The sequence below is a fragment of the Triticum aestivum genome, chromosome 1B (genome assembly GCF_018294505.1).
Source record: "Triticum aestivum cultivar Chinese Spring chromosome 1B, IWGSC CS RefSeq v2.1, whole genome shotgun sequence".
Taxonomy (NCBI): Eukaryota; Viridiplantae; Streptophyta; class Magnoliopsida; order Poales; family Poaceae; genus Triticum; species Triticum aestivum.
Window position 1 is genome coordinate 148,355,778 of NC_057795.1, and position 11,744 is coordinate 148,367,521.

The 11,744-nt window shown below is 44.2% G+C and overlaps 1 protein-coding gene across 1 annotated transcript; it reads left to right on the forward strand.

The window, feature by feature from the left end:
* The first annotated feature begins 6,924 nt into the window (after nt 1-6,924).
* LOC123088483 (putative cyclin-dependent kinase F-2) lies at nt 6,925-8,242 on the forward strand. The gene has a single exon (XM_044510690.1). The coding sequence runs from the start codon at nt 7,089-7,091 to the stop codon at nt 8,040-8,042; it is 954 nt and encodes a 317-aa protein (XP_044366625.1). The 5' UTR covers nt 6,925-7,088; the 3' UTR covers nt 8,043-8,242.
* The last annotated feature ends 3,502 nt before the right edge of the window (nt 8,243-11,744 follow it).

Genomic DNA, 11,744 nt, shown 5'->3' on the forward strand with positions numbered 1-11,744 from the left:
AGAAGTTGTTGAAGAGCATAATAAACATAATCTTGAGGGCGATAATTCCATCGAAGCTACAATGCAGACGCCAAGGACTGGGGGCAGCAAGAAAATCCAACGATCGATGAAAGCAAACCAAAAGAAAACAAAGGCCGAAATAAGCGCAAGTGTAAGAGATCAAAAATCACCTTCGCTGAAATATTGGAAAAATATCAAAAGAAGAGTGAGGAGAAGAATTCTTATCGGCCGAATCATGCAAAGAAACCAAGATTACCCCCAAGGCGCAAATATAAGGATTGGTATTGGCAAAGTGAGAATTTTTATGCAACATATTCATATCCTTATTTTGGGCCGCCAATGCCAATGTCGTGGATGCCTCCCCATGCTCATGTAGATCCATCTCCATCATGGGACAGGTATGATACAAGGGCACATTCTCAATCTTATTTTAGACCATCTCACCAATATTATGCAGCTCCGAGAAAAACAACATTTAAACAATCATATGTTAAAGACCGTTTCAATCATAAGGAATCAGTCCGGAGCTCAAGTAAGAAGAAAGAGGTAGTCAAGCAAGTTTACCACGTAAAAAGAGATGGTCGTAAGAGTGCTACTTCGAATTTGAACTCAAATGAAAAAAGCCAATGAAAATGTTGACATTGGCTACTACATGCAATGAGATGAAGCAATCAATTGTTGAGAGTCAATCAAGTGCCAAATATGAAGAGAAGAAGTTGAGAGTGCACAAGGTAAAACAAGAATTGCCATCGCTTCAAACAAAATCACAGACGGAGTGCCCACTCGGCTTATCATATTGGCAAAAAAAGAAATTACAAAAACTTAGTGCACAAGAACTTGAGGAAAGGAATATGGCATGGGTTCCCAAAGGAAGTGCTCAAAATAAGAATTATGTGCAAGCTTCCATTACAAGAAGTGTGGCAAAGGTGAATAAGGAAAAGAGTGAAAACTATGAAGGACCAAGCTGAAGGTTTCAGCATCTTCGGTCTACACATTATCCATATTCTTCAACTATGCCATTAACGCCTATGCCATGGAATTCGTCATCAGGTATGATTGGTAACCCTCAATGGGCTTATTTTAATCCATGGATGCAATATAATTTCTTACATCATGAAAGGGTATTACCAAATCACTATACGTTTGATTAGCTACAAGTTTGTTATTGATCCAAAAGGCCGAAATACTTGATTCGTCTCATTTGTTTGTTTCGGTCATATGTGTTGAACGAAGTTTACATGGTAATGGCCGATATTTATCTATCGTCCTAAGAATATATCAATGCATGGCCGGTGTAGTATTCTGACATCGTCCTTAGTTCGATTGAAGAGCGAGACAAGATACGTGCTCATGGAAATTTATATTTGAATGGAGTTGAGACATCATGACCGATGTCATTGAATACATGCTGCATAGACCAATTAATAGTTGCAGAATTGGCTAGTGGGCTTATATTTTGTTTGGATATGATTTGGCTTATGCATCTTTGAGATCTATAAGAGGCCAAATCATAGATAATTTTGTTACTGAACATCAGATTAATGACATGCATAATATTGATATTAGCCTTATCTCTCTAGTACTATGGAGATTATGTTTTGATGGCTCAGTTAGTAGCAATGGCCAAAGTGTTGGTGTTGTTTATATATCTCCTTATGGTACTATTTTTGAAGCCTTGTGCCGCTTAGAATATTTTTATGCACAATTAATCAAAGCCGAATATGCATTGTTATTCGAATTGAATCTTTTCCTTACTATAGGTGCTATACATATTGAGGCTTTCGGTGATTCGTTATGAGTAGTGCAACAAATATCCAGGGTTACCAATGTTTTGACGAATCACATATAATTTATCTTGAGGCACGTCTAGATGTAATATCCTCCTTGGGTTGCTTTGAAATTATTCCCACATCTAGACATGACAATTCAAAAGAGTTGGCACAACAAAGCATCCGGCTACTATGTTACTCATGGTGCATTGTATTTCTATCAATAGCTGATGCTTAGTCTCGTCAGAATAGGTAAGGTCGAACCAAAGTCCACCGCTTCGGCCACTAATGAATTTTTCTTATGCAGGCGAAAGTAAGGATTGGAGAAAGTTTATTGTTGATTATCTGCAAAATCCTAGGAAAGGGGTGAATAATATGGTACTTAGGATGACCTTGAGACACATATCTATGGAACTTTATCATTGGATTGTTAATGGAGTTGAGAAGGTTTCACCAAAGTTTGCATCAAGGATTCAATCAAATAATGGCCGATATATATTTATCGCCCTAAGCACATGCAAAGTGGCCGATGGAGTGTTGACAGCGTCCTTATAACCAACACGGTACAAGTTATTTTTCGGCACGCTAGCTTTGCCAAAAAAATAGGGCGGCATGTGTTAACGCTCGAAAATGGCATGATCGCAAAGAGTGACTTGAGGCTATAATGAGTTGATGTTAAAATTATGAGTTCATGTCACCACTGGATGGCTCTCTTCAAGCCGATCGAAATAAATATAGAGATGGCTCTCTTCATGTCACCACTTACATGACATCTTTTGTCCTACCCTCCCATGGCAGCGGGGTCCTATTGGAAACTAAGGGATATTAAGGCATCCTTTTAATGGAGTACCGGACCAAAGCATTAACACTTAGTGAATACATGAACTCCTCAAACTACGATCATCACCGGTAAATATCTCAATTATTGTCACTTCAGGGTTAACAGATCATAACACATAATAGGTGACTATAGACTTGCAAGATAGGATCAAGAACTCACATATATTCATGAAAACATAATAGGTTCAGATCTGAAATCATGGCACTCGGGCCCTAGTGACAAGCATTAAGCATAGCAAAGTCATAGCAACATCAATCTCATAACATACTGGATACTAGGGATCAAACCCTAACAAAACTAACTCGATTACATGGTAAATCTCATCCAACCCATCACCGTCCAGCAAGCCTACGATGGAATTACTCACGCACTGCGGTGAGCATGATGAAATTGGTGATGGAGGAAGGTTGATGATGACAACGGCGACGGATTCCCCTCTCCGGAGCCCCAAACGGACTCCAGATCAGCCCTCCCGAGAGAGTTTAGGGCTTGGCGGCGGCTCCGTATCGTAAAACGCGATGAACCCTTCTCTCTGATTTTTTTTCTCCCCAATCGTGAATATATGGAGTTGGAGTTGAGGTTGGTGGAGCTCCAGAGGGCCCACGAGGCAGGGGGTGCGCCCAGGGGGTAGGGCGCGCCCCCCACCCTCGTGGACAGGGTGTGGGCCCCCTGGCGTTGATTCTTTCGCCAATATTTTTTATTAATTCCAAAAAGTTGCTCCGTGGATTTTCAGGTCATCCAGAGAACTTTTATTTCTGCACAAAAATAACACCATGGCAGTTCTACTGAAAACAGCATCAGTCCGGGTCACTTTCATTCAAATCATGCAAGTTAGAGTTCAAAACAAGGGCAAAAGTGTTTGGAAAAATAGATACGACGGAGACGTATCAGGTTGCGGTACTACCTCAAAGGGTTGCGGTACTACTGCTTGTGAGCGGTACTAAAAAATACATCTGTGCCTACCACCGCTGGACTTGTGACGAGTTTTTGGTCCGGAGCGGTAGTAAAAAATTACATCCGCTCATGTCCACGGTAGTACCGCTCCAGCCTTTTCACAACACCAAAACTGCCACAACTTCTGCAAACGGACTCCGAATTCAACTAAACCAAGTTTGTTGGGAAGCTAGCAACAAGGGCTAACACAATCTTGATAGAACTAACAATAAGAAGGAAATTAGAAAAGGCCCAAGAGAAAATGGTGAGAACCCTTCCTTAAAAAAGACCGGTAAAACCTCCAACACCGAAAACGCGATAGAAGAAGCATAAGAAATCCGTTTTCAATGTACTAGAGCTTGTCACGAAGATAACCACAAGCTCTAAAACCTAAAAATAAAATACAAATAAGAATCAAGAAATATGGTGCAAGGATGCAATGGTTTGAGCTCTCGACAAATGATACGATCACGCTACTCAATTGAGAGCCCCCTTGATAGTACGGCTATCGATCCTATAACCCGGTCTCCAAACTATCACCATGTGACTGGTAAAATATAAAACCTATCAAGGGCAAACCTTTACCTTGCACGAAGTCCACTTGAGCTATATGATGACGATCTTGACTCCCTCAAGTTGGACCACTTTTCTTGATTGCGTTGGGTCGATGAAGACTAGATGATTGCTCCCCCATACTCCACTATGGGTGAGCCACTCTTCGGCACATCTTCACAAGTCCATTGACACCACAATGGATGGCAAGCATCAAGAACTTGATCTCTTCGTGATGCTCCACTTGAACTTGAGCACGACAATCTTGATGACGATCACCACTTGATGTCATCCTCTCCATTGGTTGAGTGATATCTTCCTCTTGACGCAAGCCCATGAACACGTACCTAACCCCACATAGAACTCTCACATAGACCATGGGTTAGTACACAAAGCACAATGTACAATGCTTACCATACCATGAGATCACTTGATCCCACTCGGTGTATCTTCTACGCTTTGTGTGATGATCAACTTGAATCACTCTCTGTACTTAGTCTTGATCAACCTTGACTCTTTCCAACTCTATGACCAATCTTTGGATAATTCCTTAATACCACCTTGGTCAACTCAAAAACTCCTTGAAACCAACACATGTACTTCAAGAAATGCCTATGGACAAATCCTTTAAATATAACTCAATGCAACCATTAGTCCATAAAAATGTCATCAATTATCAAAACCACACATGGGGGCACTGCATGTCCTTTCACTTTGCATGCTAATAGCCTTTCAAAGGCGTTTAGCCCACTTTCAGATGTTCTTTGTACGTATAAATAGCTGCAGGTGTCCGGACTCCAAAAGATGCAGCAACGTCACATCAAATCCTGAGATTAAAGCGGGTTTTGGCGAAATGGCTGGGAACTTTATCCCCAACGTATGGCATAAGTGCCACATCGGAGATGGTCTAACTCCCTTCTAGTGAGCGTCTCGCTCACTTCGCCGATAGGAGAGGTGTTGGACCAAGCCCATGAAACGGCTCGTTGTTACCGCCTATAGCTACATGCATGTATATTTTGCTGGGTTTTTTTTGCTGGTTTTTTTTCATGGACCTTTTTTTATATATTTCAGAAATGTTCTACAAGCTATATATTTGCAAAAAACTTTTTCTACAATGTATAAAAAGTTGCTCAACTTCTATAAGAACATGGTCATCATCTACTAAGCGAATGTTCATCATGTATTTCAGAGAAAAAAATGTTTTATCGTGTGTTAAAAATGTCCAAGCATGCAATAATGAAATATTCATCACATATATTTTTAAATTCATAGTGTAATTATATAATGATTATCATGTACTCCCTCTATAAACTAATATAAGACATTTAAGGTCTCTATTTTACAGAGGGAGTATTAAAGTTTATTCATCATGTATTTAAAACATGTGTGTATCACTAAAAGAAGTGTCCACACATTTAAAAATCTCCATGTAATTTTAAAAGGTGTTCATGCCTTTCTAATAATTCTTCATGTATTATATAGAAACTGTTCACACATTTAAAAAACATATTCACATATTTTCATATAGAAAAAGGAAAAAAGAAGTGTTCACACATTTTAAAAACCTTGATTTGAGGGAAAATAATTGTTGATTTATATTGTAGAAATATTCTGTAATTTTCAAGAAGTGTTCACACAGTTAAAGTACTTCTTGAATTTTTAAGAAGTGTTTCAACATTTTCTTTATTTTTTTGTTACAATAGAAAATTTTAAAATTAATAAAAGGGAACAAAAAAGAGAGAGAAAACGCGAAAATAAAAAATAAAAATAAATGATGAATGGCCGGATGGGTTGGAAAGGAAAACCCATACGAGATGGCTTGCGGGTGACGAAGCGATTTCAAAGTGACCTGTCCCTGAACATGTAAGGAGTTGGGCCAAGCCCATGAATAACACCTCGTCGTTACCGTTTACAGGTACATGCTATGCTTTGTACATTTTCCTGGTTAGTTACTCATTGTTCTTTCATTCACCCTTTTTCTATATATTGTTGAAATGTTCTACAAACTATATATTTGTAAAATATTTTTTACAATGTATTAGAAATTGTTCAACTAGTACTAAAATAATGGTCATCATGTACTAGGAAAATTTTCATAGTGTATTTCATAAAAATGTTTTATCATTTATTAAAAATGTTCAAGCATGCATTAAAAAATATTCATCACATTTTTATTTGTTCATAGTACAATTTAAAAAAATATTTAACATGTATTATTTGTTATTCATCATGTACTTAAAAATGTTTCTATAACTAAAAGAAGTATCCTCACATTTAGAAATCTTCATGTAATTTAAAAAGTGTTCATGCCTTTGAAATAATTTTTCATGTATTACATAAAAAAACTTTTCACACATGTAAAAAAATGTTCATATATTTTCATATAGAAAAGGGGAAAAGAAGTGTTCACACATTTGAAAACCCTTGATTTGATGGAAAAAAGTGTTAATGTATATTATAGAAATATTCATGTAATTTTTAGGAAGTGTTCACACAGTTAAAAAATTTCTTGAAATTTTAAGGAGTGTTTGAACATTTTCTTTAAATCTTGTATTTGTTACAATAGAAAATAAAAAATAATTAAAAGGGAACAAAAAGGAGAGAAAACGCGAAAATAAAAAATAAAAATAAATGATGAACGGCTCGATAGGTCGGAAAGAAAAACCTGAATTAGTTTTGTTTTTGAGGGAAAAAACCCGTACGAGTTGGCTTGCGCGTGACGAAGAGATTTCAAAGTGAGCTGTCCCTGCGACTGAGTCACCCGCGTAAACGCGACGCGTACCAAATCTGTCTGAATCCCGCGCCAAGTCGGAGACGCGCGCTAGCGCTGCCCATAAAACAGCCTCGATCCTCCTCATCCTCGATCCTTATCCTCCTCAATCCTCATCCTCGATCGCTCCTCTCATCCACCTCGATCTCCTCTGCTCCCGACGCACACGAATCCCCGCCCCTCTGCCCTGATCTGCTCTCGGCGCGCGTTCTAAGCTCAGATCATGCCGACGGCCATCCGCAAGCGCCCGGCGGCGGGACAAGAACCGCGCGTCCATGGCGGCAAGAAGCCCCGATACGCGTTCGGGAGCATCACCGACTACGAGAAGCTTGAGGTGCTCGGAGAAGGCACCTACGGCGAGGTGTTCAAGGCGCGCGACCGCCGCACCGGCAAGAAGGTCGCCGTGAAGTGGGTCCGCGGCAACGGGGCCGGCGGACACGGCCCGCCCGACATCCGCGCGATCACCCGCGAGGCCGGCTGCCTCGGCGCGTGCCGGGGTCACGAGTCGATTATCGAGATCTTGGATGTGGCGACGGATGCCGAGACAGGGGACGTGTTCCTCGTCATGGAGCTCGTCGCCGACGGCCGCACCCTCCGCGAGTCGCTCTGGAGGCCTGTATCCGAGGACGTGACCCGCGTGATGATGGAGCAGCTCCTGGATGCGGCAAAGAAGATACATGGAGCCGGCCTCATCCATCGGGACTTCAAGCCGGAGAACGTCATGGTCGGCTTCTTCGGCGGGCTCAAGGTCGGTGACTTTGGGTCGGCGATTCGGGCGAAGCCGGCCGGAGTGCCCTATGAGGAGTGCTGTGTCGGCACCCTGATTTACACATCGCCGGAGCAGCTGGAAGGCAACCGGTACTACGGCCAGGCCGTGGACATGTGGGCGCTTGGGTGCATCATGGCGGAGATGTTGGCCGGCGGGACCCTCTTCGTGGCGGAGACAGAGGAGGAGCTGCTTGCCGAGATCTACAAGCTGCGAGACCAGATCACTTCTACGGGGAAGCTGGATTTGGAGTTCTTGGAGGAGCTTTCAGAAGCCGGGCGTGAGGTCCTGACCGGCCTGCTTGCCTTCAACCCTGACGAGAGGATCACGGCGGCAGAAGCGCTCGAGCACCGGTGGTTCAGCAAGCCCAAGGCAGCAGAGCACCCTGGCTTTGTGACGTTGATGAGTTAATTAGCTTGATCTAGCAACTGATAGATGCAGTGCCAGTGGTTAATTATTTCATTGCACTGCGGCTGAGTTAGCTTAATTACTGTGTTGTGTTATTATGTACTGTAGCAATTAGTTGCAGGAAACTTAGTTATGGGTTATTACTTGATGTAATTCTTTGACTTGAGCAATCAATGGACTACTGTAGCATGGAAATTACTTGATGTCCGAACAATATCTATGCTGATGGCGTGCTAGAAATGGAGTTGGCTAAAAGAACTCCATTTTACGCATCGTGGTGATAGTAGTGCATCTGGTTGTGCTTCTGAATCTGATTGAGCTTTTCTATAATCGGTCTGAATATGCCAAGCTTCTGAATCTTGTTGAAAAGAATTGATCTTGAGGTAACGGTGATTGCTGCTAAGCTTCTGAATCTTGTCCGAATCTGCTAAGCTTCTGAATCTCATTGAAAAAAAATCTGGTTGTGAGTAACAGATGTGAAGTCCAAGGAAGAAACAAATCTGGTTGAATTTCATGGGTTCAGAGCAACGCACATGAAATTTGCACAACAGTAAACAGGCAATCAAGTTTTTCTATAACTAGTGAAAACTTAAATTCTCTGCTGTGAACTGTGAACAGTTTGATCTGTTGCTATAGATAATTCTTGGAAGCCTACTTACTTCTGTTCAACAGTCAAAGCTTGTCTAGTGGTAACCGATTCCTCTAAAAGAAGATGGCAACAGATAATACAAGGATAGAAAAGATGGCAACAAGTGTGCTTCATACATATGTTTTCTGGTCCTTTGAAAAGGTCTTCTAATTATTCAGAATTATTCATGCATTGTTTATTTTATTGTCTCGAATTGTTAAGTTAAGAATGGATGCTTGCATTTCCTTTTGGGAAAAAAGAGAGGAGCAAATAATGGATTTGAGCTTTGCCGAAACATTATACTGTCTAGAAAATTCATGGCAACAGGGCCAATGGTTGAACATACAAATCTTTTTCAAGTATTATTCGTGTACTCAATAATTCTTTCTTCTTCTGGGTGGTTTGGGGTTTATTTTGGGATGATTCATTGAAATCGGGGAAGACCTTGTCATGCTTATTTGGAGGCACTAGGGTGAATTAATTCTGATCCCAGTCTATATTTTACTCAAAGTAAGTCAGTCTAGCGTTTGCTGTACTACTGGCCGAACATATACTATTTGCTACTCCCTCCGTCCCATAATGTAAGACGTTTGTCAAAAAACGTCTTACATTATGGGACGGAGGGAGTAGCTTTTATTGTTACCTCATTTTTACCCTATGCCGCTCTGGAATCGGACTAAATCTTATGATAATGATGGAGACTGTTGGTACTTTAGGTGGGCTCATCAGAACTGAATCTTAATGCATGGCTGTACGGGCTAAAGTTATAGTTTAAAGGCAGCAACTATACTAGTGTGTGCTGCAGAAATGTATGCAATCTACCTTGTGCCTTGCAGGCATAGGAACACTTGATTGTCATGAGTGTGCCTCTTGGTCTATTATAATACAGTACTAGAGATGAGAATGGATGGAGTTCATTTTTTTTTGAAACGCGGTCCCTTAGGAACCGATTCATTAAAAAAGGTTGAAGAGAGTTGCCCAGATGATAATGGATGGAGTTCATTTACCTTGTCATACTTTTTTAAAACACGGGCGAAAACCGTTACAACATGCCCACAGAAGAAGGCACACGACCAACCTGGCACCCACAAGACAAACACACACCGCCGAGGAAAGGACACCATCGAGGCTGCCTGCAATGTCATCATCATCACCTCTGCCCGAGCAAGCGACTCCAACTTCGTCGTTGACGACCCGTCAAGACCCCTCCGAACGAACAGTACACAGAACCCTGCCGGCCTAGGCCAAACAATCGACAGCACGCGTCGAGGACGAGGCAGCTCCGACTTTGATGACGAGCCTCGCAGGAGAAAAGGAGAACGCCTTGCACCGACAAAGTCCAATCTGCCCATTGCTTGGCATCATTGCCGCAGTGTCGCCCCGCAATACCGCAGCTCCGACTTCAACCTCAGGAACATGCCAGACGGTCGACGACGAAGGCAAGCCATGACCCTGCTCATCTTGCAACCATCATCGTCGCCACACAAGTCGCAACGCAACAACCGCACTACCAGCCGGGCAGCTGTCGACCACGATGTCGTGCACGTCCAGCCTCAAGGAAGAGCGAGAGGGATCACGATCTTTAAGGCGGCGCCCTCAAGAGGGAAAGCGGTGTTGGAGACGTCGCCGCCGCCCTATCCTACAAGAGGATCTTGGCTTTCACCCGAAGAGCTTGATCTAGGAGATGAGGATGCGCGGATCTCCCCAGCGGCGCCTCCAAGAAGGATGACGATGCCCACAGGTGTCGCCGCCGGCGGCCAGTAACCCAGGCCAGACTTTCGCCTGGAACAACACAACCTCACTCCGACGCAGTTGGCGACGCCAACCAGCACCTCCATCGCCCGAGCCTCCACTGACCCGCACACCCTGCATAGCGCCCGCACCATCACCAAACAGGACCACCACCACACCTTGCTGCCATTGAAGCTTCCCAGCAGCACTGGCGGCGTGCCAAATCTGGTCGCTAGCCAGACCCAGTAGCCCTCCTCCACAGGGCAGCCACAAGAGGAGCACGACCCCAGCCAGCGACCTGCACGCAAGAAGCGCGTCGCCTGCGAGCAGTGGTGGGAGGGCCGCCACCCCAACCAAACCAAGCCGGCCAGGTCTGAGACGCGAAGCAGAGCCCCGGTCAGACCGCAGGTAGGCACGGGTGTCGTCCCTCGAGCAACTACCGGAGCCAGAGAACCACCGGAGAAGCCACCCACCGGATCCACAGTCCTGGCCACCAGATCGTCGTGAATCGCCTGACCACCGAGCAGGAAGAGGGTGTCGGATTCAGGGCTCCGTAGACCCAAGAAGGTTCGAACTCTGGGCGTGTGCGAAGAACTCAACCTCTCAAGCCTACCAACTCGTTGCCCCACGGCCTAGCCTAGCCGGACTCGCGTGAGCAGGGAAGAAGATGAACACAATAGTTTACCCAGGTTTGGGCCACCTTGCGATGTAAAACCCTACTCCTGCTTTGTGGTGGATTGGCCTCACGAGGGGCTGAGGATGAACTAGTACAGTGGATGAACAGCCTCGCGAGGGCTATGTTGGTGAGGGTGGAAAGGATCTGATCCCTCTCTATGGTGGCGGCTAACCTATACTTATAGTGGCCTTGGTCCTCTTCCCCTAAAATGTAGGCGGGAAGGGATCCCATAGTGGCCAATTTGAAAGGGGACAAGTAGTACATCTTATCCTGACGAAAGGTGGTCTTCGCCTGCAAAGCTTCTGGTCGTGACGTAGCGGTGGGCTCGGCAATGACATCCGTCCTGCCGAGCGTGGTCTTGGTCTTGTAGCATCGGAATGGAAACCTTTGGTAGATTCCTCAGGAACCCACGCCTGTCCTTGCCTCCTTAGCACCAAAGAGGAAACTGCCCCCTCTGCGCCCGCTGGCGCCCGCCTGGCCTTGGTCGTCATGGCTTGCGTCATCGCAGCCTCATGAGGCTGGTACCTGCATAGAAATCTCTGCTCCTCGGAAGGCGACTGGGGAAGCCGCCCCCTCTAGAGGTCTTGGTGCTGTCCGCCTCGCGAGGCCAGGGAGCCCTCGTGAGGGTCTTGTCTTGGCGGTCTTGTAGATGGGCCATACCAGGCCGTCG